General features: G+C 38.4%; 2 protein-coding genes and 1 long non-coding RNA gene across 3 annotated transcripts; 1 reads left to right on the plus strand and 2 right to left on the minus strand.

The window, feature by feature from the left end:
* Positions 1 to 1,771: 1,771 nt before the first annotated feature.
* LOC105420388 (putative ribonuclease H protein At1g65750) lies at positions 1,772 to 2,227 on the minus strand. Its single transcript, XM_011623814.1, has one exon. The coding sequence runs from the start codon at positions 2,225 to 2,227 to the stop codon at positions 1,772 to 1,774; it is 456 nt and encodes a 151-aa protein (XP_011622116.1).
* Positions 2,228 to 4,366: 2,139 nt separating this feature from the next.
* LOC105420389 (uncharacterized) lies at positions 4,367 to 5,206 on the minus strand. Its single transcript, XM_011623815.1, has 2 exons — positions 5,105 to 5,206; positions 4,367 to 4,933 (listed from the first exon to the last, which is right to left on the minus strand). Exons 1-2 carry the CDS (start codon positions 5,204 to 5,206, stop codon positions 4,367 to 4,369), a joined length of 669 nt encoding a protein of 222 aa, XP_011622117.1.
* A 2,306-nt stretch (positions 5,207 to 7,512) lies between these two features.
* On the plus strand, positions 7,513 to 9,634 carry LOC148782768 (uncharacterized). Its single transcript, XR_016052225.1, has 2 exons — positions 7,513 to 8,752; positions 9,025 to 9,634. It is a non-coding gene; the product is annotated as an uncharacterized LOC148782768 (long non-coding RNA).
* The last annotated feature ends 4,841 nt before the right edge of the window (positions 9,635 to 14,475 follow it).

The following is a 14,475-nucleotide window of genomic DNA, read 5'->3' on the forward strand; positions in this document are numbered from 1 at the left end:
TTTTGATGAGAAGAACACACACCTAAAATTTTAAGTCATTTGGATCTGTATAAAAAAAATTAAAAATTAAATACTTCCAGATATCTATGATCATCAGATCGGACGAGATTCATCTGGGCCGTTGGGCTCATATATTCATATGAGCTAGTGGGCTAATATCAGCTTTTTCCTATATATATATATATATATATATATATATAAGGTGTGGTTTGTATAGAGCTGAGGCTCTAAACAATCAAAGTAAAGCGCACCTTCAAAGTGTCGAAAAGTGTGGTTTCAATACTGGAATCTTTGTAATAGCCTTAATATATTTTTATCTTTAATTATAAAATTTAAAACTTAAAAAATAGAGTAAATTAAATAAATCTATGAATACTTGAAAATTAATGGTCCAAAAATGCATTACAAGATGTACTATTTTTAAAACTTGAAATCCATTTTTTTGTCATGTCTACGCGTCTTGATGTCGAGATGATCAATTTGAGGCTACTTGGGCATCAAGACAACATTTTCTAGTGAAATTTTTGAGATGGGCTCTAATTTGATCGTTTAGAGCCCATCTCCGTAAAGGAATACCATTTTTATGTTCAATTTGCTATAATCCAAAATCCACAAATATGAAAGGAATTGAGGATGTTCTTACTAATAGAAGAAGTCTCATCATAGGCCACAACTTTATTTTGGGTAGACCCTTTTGCCCCCAATCAGGAATTGGAATAAGTTCAATTGGTCCTCATAAAGGAGCTCTTAAGGGGTTTCATGAGAGGCCATAGAGCTGCTTAATAATTTTTCTTGTAATTCTAAGATCTTCTTGGTGCTCATTACCAAGACATTGACTTTATCATAAAGTAAGCATCCCCTCCATTTGAGATATCCTCGTGTTTATACGCCTGAAAATGGTGACAAAGCAATTGTAAGCTCCGCCTCCATTTTGGGTCTAAACTCATCAAGAGAGGATTGGTAGAGAATGGGTACAGTTGAATTGTGATATGAATGGAAGACTCGCCACAAGAATGCCTCTACCAAAAGTACGGGCTTTTAAGACAATAGACACTGGAAACTTGCCAAAAAATTATAAAGATAGGGTTTTTCAAGAAGAAGGGGAGAAATTTCTAAACGAATTTTTTAAATAGATGAAACTGAAATAATAGAAACTAAAAGAGGATCGTACCTTAAGCTGTGCCCCTAGGTCCGACGCCTGTAGCCAGTGCCAGTTTAGGATCAGTATAAACATGTCGACCTTCTCCAAGCTTCTAGGATCTGCTGGGTGAGGCAATCAAGGCTAAATGTGGCTTTGAAGGTTACTATGTGCGGAATTTACGTTTAGGTGTGCTAGGTCTGAGTCTAGGCCTACCAGGTCAAATGGGTCGAGGGTTAATACTGGATCCAGCTATAGCGCGGCAAAGTTTCGACTTTGTTCTAAAATTCTGTTGGAAGTCAAAGATTTAAGTTGGGCCATTAACATGAATGCAACTGATGACCTCGTCAATACTGCCACCAACAACGTTCGGCTTTGTTGTCATTAATTCATTTTAAAATGGAGATGCCACTATTGACATTCATCTGGTGTGATTGTGGGTTGTGTAATTCACAACCTCTTGATTTACGGTAGACATGATCTTGAATAGTGGTGTGTCAAATGGCCAACAACCCCACTAGCAGTGTTCGCATTGCTATTGGCATTTCACATTCAAAATTGGTCAGGATATGGCTGGTGAGGGTGCCTCCATCATCCAAGCATTTTTTTTTTTTTGACAAAGATTCAAAGATTTTATTGCTGAGTAGGGAGAGATATTACATCATTCGAAACAACAAGAGAAGATAAATGAGCCCCACTTTTCGCCAAAGAATCCGCCAGAGCATTAGCTTCCCTAAAAACATGGACAAATGAAACAGAGATTATTTCAACTATATCCATGACTTGCAGCCAAAGGCCATGAAGTTCCCAGGGTAAGCGTTGTTCCTTTTTACACCATTTAACAACATTTAAGGAGTCCCCTTCAAAGATACAAGAACAACCCGAAAATTTATCAACTAGCACTTTAACCCCACATAGCAAGGCACTAAGCTCAGCATAGTTGGCTATTCTAACTCCAATCAGGCCAGCGAAGGAAAAAATGATACTGGCAGTAGAGTCACGCACCACCCCACCAATACCTGCAACACTTGAATTTCCCAATGAACTTCCATCGAAATTTAACTTTAGGCAATCAGTAGGAGGCGCCATCCAAAGGCTTCTTACCCTTGTACATGGTCTCCCTAGCAGGAAAAGGCTACCAAGATTAGCCATTACATCTTCCTTGCCGAATATTCTTTCCTTCCTTGTGTATAGAAATTGAATTCCAAATAGAGAGTTTGATATTGTTTAATAAAACAGAAAAAGGCAAAGAATTCCCGTCAAAAGTCCGCCTATTTCTCTCTTTCCAAACTTCTCAGAAGATGATTCCCTTTGTGATCTACCAAATAATTTTCCCCATCTTAAGCAGATGAGGAATGGAAAGTTGAGAAACAATGTCAGCTACACACGAAGAGAGTACCATAGAAACCTCGACTGAGTTAAAAAACCAAACCAAATTCTCACTGTGAAGGAGCAATAAATAAACAGATGAGCACTAGTTTCCTCATCCGCTTTACAGAGGAGATAAACATTAGGTCCCCTTTTGATAAGATTGTCAGTAGTGAGAACCTTATTCATAGCGAGCAATCAAATAAAGACCTAAACTTTATGAGGAACCAGCCACTTCCAGACTTTAGAAAGCGAGGGGCAGGAGGCTCTCCATTGGTCATGAAAGACAAGTCTGTAGTAGGACTTTACTGTGAAAATATCATCCTGTTCAATCTCTCAAATCACCTCATCCTTAGCATTATAAGAGACATAAACCCCATTCACCAATGCCATAAGGGCACACCACTATGAAAGAATCAACTTACTCACCCGGTTGTATGCAAATGTAATATTCCAATAAGTTAATTCTCCCCTATGGTCAATGACCTCCCAAATAGTCACATCAGGTTGAGTAGCAATCCTAAATAAGTTGAGATACGCCGCTTTTAAGGGATACTCGCCTAGCCATTTGTGATGGCAAATGGAGACATTCCTTTCATCCCCCACACTCTATTTGAAATAACTAGACACAATTGGTCTACAATTATACACAGCCTTCCACATATGTGAGGTCTGAGAACCTCTACCACCCCCAATCCACATATTTTCTCTCTCAACCCTATATTTTGAAGCAAGCACTCTATACCACAGCTGATCTTTAAAAATAAGGCTATGCCACCACCACCACTTACACAGCAAAGCCTGATTCACTAATTTTATTTTTCTTATGCCCAAACCACCTTCTGTCTTTGGAGAACAAACTTTCTCCCACTTTAATAAATGAAACTCCATATTCACTTCAGTTGATCCCCACAGGAAATCCCGCATCATTTTTTCTAATCTTTTAGCAACAAAAGCAGGCATGTGGATTAGAGACACTTGGTACACTTGGAGGTTAGCAAGGCAAGATCTCAACAAGGTAACCTAACTGCCTAAAGACAAATATTTGTGCTTCCAGAGTGCCAATCTACCTTGTACTCTTTCAACCACAATATCCCACATAGCAATGGTAAGCCTCCAGTCAGAAATAGGGAACCCCAAATATAAAATAGGGAAGGAGCCAACCTTACAGCCAAACAAAGTAGCCAAATCATCAGCCACCCCTTCCAAACAGTTAATCCCAACCATTGACAATTTGTGAAAGTTAACTTTAAGGACCAAAGTTACTTCACAGATCTCTAGAATTCAAGCAATATTAGAACCCTGAGCAGCCTCCGCATCACAAACAATCAAAGTATCATCCGCATACTAAAAGTGGGAAATAACTATTTCAGAATTAGGAATCGAAAACCCCAAAAAATACCTCAAATTTCCATCCTGATTAGCATAAGACTAAAGCACTCAGCATAAATTGTAAACAAGAAAGGGGACAAAGGATCACTCTGTCTCAATCCTTTAGAAGCACTAAAAAAACCTATAGGGCTTCTTTTAAATAACACAGAGAAGTACGCCGATGACACATCCCTTGATCCAAGATCACCACTTATCACCAAAGCCCATCACTCTTATGATTTCAAGTAAAATACCCCATTCAACATAATTATATGCTCTCTCTAAATTCAGTTTTAACATAATACCCGGCTTCTTACTAAGAACTCTAGAGTGAAGACATTCCTACGCCACCAACATACTATTTGTGATTTGTCAATCTTGAATAAAGGCAAACTGAGTACATGAAATAAGAGAAGGGAGAACAACCTTTAGTCTTTCAGCCAAGACTTTTGCAATAATTTTATAAAGACTAGTTAAAGACTGATCGATTTAATAACAGAGAGGCCTGAAATTGTAGCCTTTTTTGGGATCAAGGCCAAAAAAGTGGAGTTCATCCCTTTTAAAAATTTTCCCAGTTGCCATAAAGTTTTTCATGAAAACCAATAAGTCTCCTTCAATATTCCAAAAACAGTGGAAAAAACAAAGCGGAAAACCATTAGGGTCAAGGGCCTTGTCTCTAGGGAGTGCAAAAACAGCCTTCTGCAACTCCTCCATGGTAATCTCCCTTTCCAACTGTAACTTCCCATCCACAGAAAGAACTTTAAAGGGAACTCTATTCAACAAAGGTGTTACCTTAACCTCTGAAGAAAAAGCCTTTCTGAAATGACCAATCACTGCCTCTTCCAATGCATTATCATTTTCAAAATCCACCCTCGGAATGGAGAGGCCATAAAGTTCATAATGTCTTCTACGAGCACTAGCAATAGCATTGAAGTACTTTGTATTCAAATCACCCTCTTTAAGCCATTTGGATCTAGATCTTGGCCTCCAGTAGATCTCTTCCACTTTATGAAGCTCTCCTAACTCATTACATTTCGGAGTACGATCACTGATAACCTGTTGGGAAATACAACCACTCTCCTGAATAGAGCAATCAATCGCTTATAAATCTCCCAAAACCTTATCAATTTTGGCCTTAACATCAAACTGATTCTCACGCTTCCATAAAATCAACTTATGTTTGATATTAGCCGATTTTTTGTGCAATTGAAAATCCAGGGAGCCTACCACAATCGTGTTGGCCCACATGGTTCTAATAATTTCCAGCACCTTGTTTTCCTCCAACCACCCTGCTTCAAACCTAAAAGGTTTTGGGCCACCCTTTACCATTCCAGTATTGAGCATAATGGGCTAATGGTCCGAAGAAAGCTTAGTTAAAGCCCTTATTGTAGCAAGAGGAAAAGAATCCAACCACTCCATTGAAAGAAGGAATTTGTCAATTTGAGATATAGACAGTCTGGTAAAACTATCATTTGACAAAGTGAATTTCGCACCCACAATTGGAGGGTCCAATACAGAATTACTCTCAATGAATTTATTGAATAACCTCATATAGGTATTAATAGAAGTACCAGACAAACATTCACACGACCATCGAATGAGATTAAAATCCCCCCCAATCACAACAGGATAACCGAATGAACGAATAACAAAATTTAACTCACAGAAAAAGACTTCTTTCAAAGCCAAAATGGATGTGCCATAAACATTCACAATACCCCAATTGAAGTCAGTTGGAACTACAAAAAGCCAATAACAGGAAATTGTCTCTAAAAATACCTTCAAAATTCGAAAGAACTGTGGGGTCCCAAAGGACCCACAGTCCTCCAGAAGCACCAGTAACATCAATCCCCTTAAAACCGACTGCACCTGACCTGCAAATCTCCCGAACCCTTGAAACATTGGGGCTTGGGAGCTTAGTTTCTTGCAAAAACAACACCATAAGTGTGTACTTAACAACCAGAAACCTAACATCTTTCTTCCTACTGGGGTGGCCTAACCCCTTTATATTCCAAGAAATAAAATTCATTAAAATTCAGGAGGGAAAGGGTTAGAGGAAGAACCTGGTCCATTATGACCAAAATCAAAGTGCAAGTCCTCCATGCACAAAGCCACTTCCTCATCCGCATCACTCAGAGAAGAATCAGAGGATGTGTCAAGGTGTACCATTTCTAGCTCACAAGAAACCACACCCTTGCTACGAGGGGTAGATTTGATGATCCCTCTAGCTTGGAGCCTAATAGAGGAGTGTGAACCCCATTTAGCCATATTCTTCTTCTTTTTGCTAAACCCCAGGGCTCGAGCAGGTGATTTCGTAGCCACCCCATCATCAGCACCACCTTCAAGCTGCGAAACATCATTGGGCACCTCCTACTCCCGCTGAGCCACCAAATGCTCCCTGCATCGAACACTGATCTCCTCCATAACCACACAAAGGAGCACCTCATCCATGCCCAAATCTTGCACCATCTGGCCCACTATCAGTGTATCATCTCCATCACCACCTACATTTTGAACCTGTTCAATAAGCAGGCCAGTTATCAATAAAGAAGACTACGCATCTTGAATCATACTAATCGGTAATGGCGAGTCTGACTCAGCCACAACCATCGAACCACCATCACACACTTCTTCCATTGAAGCTCCATCCTCAAGCATTGCAGTAGCCGGCTGGTTATCCTACAACTCCTCATCAACCAAGACAATAGCTTCCTGATCAATAAGAAGTGGGTCGAACCCGAGACCTGGACTTCTTTTCCACCCCCTTTGCCATAACCACCCGGAAGAATAGTGGATACATGCCAAGCTTTAACGAAACCAAAACACTCCAAACCCTATGTTTAAACTCCCACTAGGAAAGTTCCTTCAAGATAACAAGACAACAGAGAAGCACCAAAGAAGAGAGGTGAACACCCACAAACCTTTTCAACTCAATCTCTTTCCAAAAGAAGGAGAGAGAGAACCAATTTGTCTTGTAAATTGAAAGGGAAAGAAAAGACACGTGTACCCTACTATCTTTATCCAACAAGCAACCTTCCGAAATGGGGGGATCTACCGTCGCCATCTCTCCTTTTTCCAAACCTTTATCCTAACACACAAAAGGTGGTCCTACCAGCTCACCATGATAGACTATAGAAGGGCCCGTAATAGGCTCATGAACTCTCGAGCCAAGATGAGAACCAATCAACGTGCACTTATCCACCCCAATCTGCGAGAATATTTTAGAAAAACCCTGCGAAGATTTCGGGAACTGTCCAACAGGTATCCAATGCTTCCTAATTTTTTGGGTAGGTGTCCACCGCTTCCTAATTTTTTGGGTAGGTATCCACCGCTTCCTAATTTTTTAGGTAACGTATTTTTTATTTTTGAATTTGAAATTCTTGGCATCCCTATAATTTTTTTGGGAAAAATTCCGACCAGGATTTTCTAAAGAAGCATCGTGAACACTACCAGAAGGCTTACCATCATACTTAGGATTATCGGATACGGACTTTGTCTCTGCCTTACTCCTCTCCACATAAAATAGTTTGGAGGGACGAAGACCATCATCATCCAAGATGAAAATTTCAAAAAGAACATCAGCAGTACACAAAACAACCGAACCAGGGATAATCATACCAGTACATAAACCAATCTTAACATGAACAAAATGAGATATTGAGCTAAGAAATGAATCCCAATTACATCCAAATAGACCCCACATTGTCATGTGATCCTTTTCATAATGGACAGGTTCCAAGTCGATAAAGGTATACCCCACATTTTGATCCAAACATGATCCATACGTTTGACGAAAGAATGGTCAGATACCTTCCATAATTCTAGAGATAAAAGACTACCTCGAACTTTACAAAATCTATTAGACAACGCCTTGGACACTTCCTCCTTCGAGCGTAATTTGAAGATGACTTTGTTGGAACCAATTATCTTAACATCAGGACAGTAAGACATGTTCCATTCTCTTTGAGCCCAATCAGCCAAGTCAAAAAAATCCTTCGCAGGAGGTGAAAATGAACCTGATATCAAAAACTCAGTTTTAACATCGAAAAGTTCTAGCTCTTTACGATCAACCTCTACCAAAGACGATGAGAGCTTCAAAGCGTCCCCTTTCACTCCACCATCGTGGGAGTCCCTACCAAAACATTCCTCCAATCCATGGTTTTTCCAATCAGCAGCAGTCCCTACCCTCTCACATCTTAGAAACTGTAACCATGAAACCCTAACCTCATATAAGGTTGTGACCTTCGAGAGAAAAGCTTGTTTGTGAATGACCAATTTCTAGAGAGAGAGATGGATGAAATACAAGTGGAAACACACATGCTCAAAGCTCGTCCAAAATCATTGAAAAATCCTTCAAAATCCTTGCAAAAAATCTCACCCTCCTCATTACCATCACAACCCTAACTATTGTCCCTCTCTCTCCTCCTCCTCCTCTTCTCATTTTGCCTCCACCATCCAAGCATAGATGGTTACTTTTTGCCACAATGTGGGCATCTTGAGGTCTGACGATGGGCAATGGTTTTGGCTAATGAGAAACAGACGTTAGTGGTGCCCACGTTCAATAGTGGTACCCCCATCCCTTGGGAAATGATGATTACTTTTTATCGTAGTTTGAACATTTTAATGTCACGTAATTGGTGGCAATTTGCACCAATGAAAAAATAATGTTGCTGGTAATGGCACCAACACTGCTACCTCGGGCATCAAAAGTAATCATGACCCTCTATAACCACACTATAAGAGTGTCAATTTTGTGACTTGAACCACTGTCCATTGGATGTTGCCGGTCTTGCCGTTGACATTGGGTTCTCCAGTGTCATGTCGACATTGTGGCGAGGTCCCTTGATGTTGAGCTGGTGGAGGCGTTGAACTCAGGTTGGTCCTTTATCAATTTTGGGCATTTTGTTCGAGATCTTATCTTATCTTAAAGCCATTCATTATTATTATTATTATTATTATTATTTATTTATTTTTTGCCTGTTGGGGGTCTTACTGGAGTTACGAGCCTATGGGTCGTTTGGGACCTATCATATGGAAAACCTGGTTTCAGATAACCTAGTTTTGACCCCTGTTGGGTTGTTTGAATCTATTTGGACCCGTCAAAACTAGTTTTGGCTAATCCTCAAAAGCACCCAAAATGAGCGCAGGCATATTCCGAAAGAAACCTGGAACGAATCCGATAATTGTAGAAGCCTAGCTTTGGCCTAGTGATCGACGCCGCCCATTGGGTTCCACTCGGGCCTCATCATTTTCTCTCTCCAGCCCTAATTTCTTCCCCAAGCTATTGCACCCCCCGCCTGAAACATGCATTTCCCACTCCATTGTTACTGGATTTTTTTTAAAGAGAAAAACCTCCATCAAGAAGACTCATTTGTGTGACTTTTGAAGATTGGCAAGTACAAATCGATATCGTTTTTGTGGCTTGTTTATGTAATTTTCCATCTACTGGTTGGTAAGGATTTAGGCATTTTATGTTTGATTTCTAGGACGTTTTTCTCCTTTTTGATGTTGTTCTTTGCAACTCTATCCTCAGTGGATTCGATGTTATTCTGATTTTGATTTCTATTTGCAAATATGGATAGAAGCAACTGAATAAGAAACAGGGGTTTGTCTGATGGATTCGCTGCTAGTTTGGTTTGACTTGGCGTCAATTTGTTGTAGTTTCTATACCCCACAAATTTTTCTACTTTGTGTTGTAACGTCTATGATTGTTTCTATTTATTCTGGGAAAGAAATGGAAATTACCATTGAAAGTTATTTTATTTTTATTTTTATTTTTAAAGCTACTTTTTATTGCATCTTATCAAATGAATCTCTCTCTTGTTTTATTAATTTCTATCTGAGAAATATGTCAATCTCTACTTCATATGGTACTATGCAGTTTTTTTATTAATCTCTATTTTTTGTGTTATGTTTGTTAATATTTTTGCAATGAAGAAGATACTGTTATATATTGTTTCTCTTTATGGTAGTTCTTCTGAGCAAGAAATGGATATTGCCATTACAAGATAATTGTTGCTGAGTAAAACTGTAAAAAATTTCTCTACTAGGATAGTATGGTGGAATGATTAACTGGGGTTCTAGTTTCCATAAATTCTTGGCTTCTGCAATACACTTTATGTAGTACTGTAAAATTCCAATCAATCTAAAAATAACCTCGTGCCATTTTCGGCTCATTCACAAGAACGTCATGGTATTGCAGTTAACCAGCCTTTCCCCTACGAAGTACTAGTCATCAAAGCATATATTAATAAACATTGTAGCAATGCACTGTTGATCTTCATTTGAGTCAAATGAATGTTACAACGTACAAGTATTATTTAAGATTTCACATGACCCACAACCATGCATTAAGCATCAATGCATGTGATCAGTCTAAAATACATGTATTCTTCTTCATCTAATTTTCATTGCATAGGTAGTGATAAACTCGTCTCTTATCTGATGAATCTCTCTTTTTATATTGATTTCTATCTGAGAAATATGTCAATATCTACTTCATATAGTGCTATGCATTTCGAGGAAATAAGCATCATTTACCAGCCCATTAGCATGTTGTTAATGAATTATTATGTTTTATTAATATCTGTTTATGCCTTGCTAAAACTGGTATTAAAAGCGAGTTGTTGACTAGTATTTTGGCAGACCGTGTCCTTGTATTAGAGCCTTCTTCTATCTAGGATGTATTCCTAATTATGTTTACAAACGATAGCATGGATACAATGGAAGATGATCTTACGAAGAGCAACAAAGTCAAAGTAGCCTTGCTAGGTGCCTATACAGCTTGTGTTCTGGTAGTGGAGAGTATCACTAGACCGATTCCTATAAGGGTATCACCTACGACAAAAGATGAGGACATTGTTAATACTACAAATATCAATTGTCGTAACCAGATACAAATGTCCCAAGGAACATATAGGAGACTGGAGCATTATAGTAAATTTTTCTACTTTGCACTATAGTAAATTATTTAAGAGTGCAATAATAATTAAAAAAAAGTTGTGGTAACTATCAGACAATGTAGCGGCAACGTTATTATGTAATGTTTGTGGGTTGCGTTCCTGGGATTTATAGAACTTGGGAGGTGTGTAACCATCAAGTGAATGGTTTCTCCAAGGCTGTCCATTGTCGAACATTGCAGGAAGCAGAGGAACACTTCCTATAATATCGAAGGGATGATCGCCCAACTTATACCTGCATTAATATTAATGTGGTGGTACAAAATACTAATATGGACATCGAGGACGGGGCTTCTATCTGAAAGAGAGGCACAAAGGCCATTATTGTTATGTTAATGGTTATCTTTCTAGTTAAGTCAAGGTTGGGATAATGTAAATTGTGTTGTTAGCTTTTTAGCCTCATGAATTCCTCTTACTAGACCCTATGGAAGATGCCTTTGTTTTGCCTAGTATCAATGTATATACACTTTGATCTATTGTAATGCTCTCATGAACTTCTGTTTTCAGACAGTTTTATTTTACCTATTTTAACTCTTTCATTTTGCCGATTGGTAATAAATGTTCATAGCCTCCACAAATTTCGTATATATTGTTTAAAAACCAGGATGGTTGTCGTTCATGTTACTCTACCAAATGGCAAAAAAATAAGGTATGTCAAATGGGATCCCGAACATGACAAAACTTTGTTTGAGAGCATGGTAGAAATGGGTGCTACGAACATGTAGAAGAAGGATTGGAGAGAAATATCATATGTCATATGTGAGAAGTATGGACCCAAATTTTGCATAGAGAGGCTAAAAAACAAAGTTAAATGTTTGAGTTATACTTATAGGACTGTTAAACAACTCTTTCATCAACCTAGTTTCCAATTTGATGAAAGTACTAGGAGAACAACGGGGCCCACTTGGGATGAGTATGTTCAGGTAATTTTAAAATATGGGTGTAATTTTTTTTTTAAAAAACCCACATACTGGGACAACTATTGAAACTTTATAAATTGTATTTGCATAGGCTAATGAAGCTGAAGGGAAGTAGTTCAACATTGTTTTATCACCTATGAAGCTCATGGATCAAGTTTTTGCAAAGGGCATGGCATGGTGCAGTATATGGAACAATTTAATTTCATTATAATCAGAAGACTAAAATCAGAACCTATGCAAAATGCAATTTTGGACATCTTGGGGACTTTGTATTTAACTTCTTCATTATCTACAGAGATGCAGAGTTATGGATATGATGCAATTTGAGAATAACTTATTATAGGTTGTGTACGTATAGGGGGAGCGATAGAAAAAAAGAAAGAGAAACATAATTCGGCCTAGAAAAAGATAAGAAAATATTACCCAAACTGTCTGATGCATTCGTAATTTTTAACTTCTTTATTATATAATGAGATGCAGTGTTATGGATATGATGTAATATAAGAATGACTTATCATTAGTCATGTATCTTTATATACAGAGAGTAAGTTATAGAGAAGCATAATTTGACCTATAAAAATACTAAAAAATATGATTAGAAGCATCTAATTTATTTGTTATATTATTGATAATTTATTCTCAAAAAAAAAAGAATTTATTGGCCATGTATTATTAAGGATTCATCAACTTATAAAATGAACAGCTAAACTAGCAAACAATCAACACCTGATTTTTATCTTCATGGTACCAAACAGGGTATTTTTCATATACTTGGTTTTTCCAACAACTAGCTCAACAACATTGTTTTCAAATTTAGCTTTTACTTATGGACACAGTTTGTACAAGTCAATAGACTCACATGTAGAAATGCGGGCCCCTTAATAATTTATTTTTGAAATATAATTTGATATTAATTTTTAAAGAATATATAATCTTTAACATGGAGATTTCTAATTTGTAAAAAAAATAAGATTAATGATCCTATGAGCCTTTCACACATGCGGACTGCATAGGACCCCACTTTGATGCCGTCTGATCTTCTTTAATCTCGAAAAAACGTGTAGTGCCAAGTCTCTGGTAAAATGGTAAAACTCAACCAGGTGAAATGGTAAAGGTGAGGAAATTAATATTCTATTTTTACTGCTTTACATTTGTTGAGAGCTCATCGTTGTTGGTTTCTTGTGATTGGATGAAGCATTGAACATGCGTGGAGTTCATCGTACTTGGTTTCTTGAGATTGGTTGAAGCATTGAACGAGCGTGGAGCAGTTTCTCTCTCATCTCTTTTTTGTGTTTCCACTTTGGGCTGCTTGTTTCTCTCACTTGAAATGGACGTGGAGCAGTTTCTCTTTCATCTCTCTTTTATGTTTCAATTTTTGGGCTTGTTGTTTCACTCACTAAAATTGACGAGTCCTGTTTTGATGGAAGAAAAGTTAGCTTTCTTGTTTCTCTCACTACAGGTGCTTATTTCTCTCACTAAAAATGGAAGAGTAGCTTTCATGAGTTGCAGGGTTTGATGCTATTGGATCTTGAAAACTACACTTTGCCCCACCAAAAACTACTATATTTGAAAACCAAAGGGGCAATTTATGGCCTAGTGGTCACCCGGAGGATCCTGTCTAAGTTGAATGTCTCTGGTTTTGGCTCAAGCTTCCTTTCCTCCAAACTCCTAAAGCTTTCTTTCTCTTCCTTTTTGACGCCAACTCAGGCAAATATAGAAACCACCATTAACAATCGGAAAAACGAGTGGGTCGCCATAGAAAAGACCAGTAGATATAACTACCGCCGGAAAATACATTTGGATGATAGAAATCAGAGGAAAAGGTGAACGTATGGTGATTGAAATTTCCTTGAGTTTAAAGAGCATAAGAAGAGGATTGAATATCCGATTTGCAAGGTCGGTGATTGAAAGTACGGAATGATGAGTTCAACGGACGAAATTGCATATCCGATTTGCAAGGTCAGGGACAACCATGTAGAGGATGGAAAGGTAGTCAATCCTCTCATGTGTTTCTAAGAAATTGCCTTTTTTCAAGAAGCAAGTATGGCTGCTTAAGAAAAAGAAGTTTGAGGTGGCATCCGTAGGAAATATGGATATACTTCTATTCACGATAAGGGGAAAAAGGTGGTCTCTATTTTGGATGGTAGCAAACATTTTTTGGATTCTAGTGAGGATTCTCAATTTGTTGAGGCTTATGATAAGGGGACGTGATTCTTTGAATGAAGAGAAGATTGAGGAGCTCCTACATGTGGAAGGAAGTAGGGAGCCTTGGAATGGTCATTGCTCAGGGACCAAAGATGTGGAACGTTTAAGCAACAGTGCTAATTTTGTGTTGGAGAAGGAGCCGCCTGCCTCTAATGTTGTGATTGCAGATACTATCTGCAAAAATACCGCCTCAGTAAAGACGGTTTTAGAAAAGGAAGGCGGTGAATTGTTGCAACCCATTTGTTGGAGTAAGGAAAAGGTGATTTTTGCTTTGGCTAATCTTCTTTTTCAAGCGGATAAGATCGTTTCCTCTTTGGGGTTTGATATGGCGGAAAAATGGTTGTCTTTTAGGAAGGCTGCACATAAAAAAGTGGTCCCGGTTCACACACGTAACGCATGACGCGCACGTACGAGCGTGCCCCACGCACACTCACATGTGCACACGTGTGTCCGAGCGCACGTGCAAGCGTGCCCCACACACACTCACACGTGCACACGCGTGTCCAAGCGCACA

Source organism: Amborella trichopoda, chromosome 3, assembly GCF_054954075.1.
Source record: "Amborella trichopoda isolate Santa Cruz 75 chromosome 3, AtrichopodaSantaCruz75HAP2 v2.0, whole genome shotgun sequence".
Lineage (NCBI taxonomy): Eukaryota > Viridiplantae > Streptophyta > Magnoliopsida > Amborellales > Amborellaceae > Amborella > Amborella trichopoda.

Excerpts from the sequence above, each read along its gene's own strand:
- LOC105420389 (XM_011623815.1), bottom strand. The coding sequence starts at position 5,206 with ATGGTAAAGGGTGGCCCAAAACCTTTTAGGTTTGAAGCAGGGTGGTTG. Across the intron at positions 4,934-5,104 it reads TGTGGGCCAACACGATTGTG|GTTATCAGTGATCGTACTCC; the intron begins GTAGGCTCCCTG and ends ATTTCCCAACAG.
- LOC105420388 (XM_011623814.1), bottom strand. The coding sequence starts at position 2,227 with ATGGCGCCTCCTACTGATTGCCTAAAGTTAAATTTCGATGGAAGTTCA.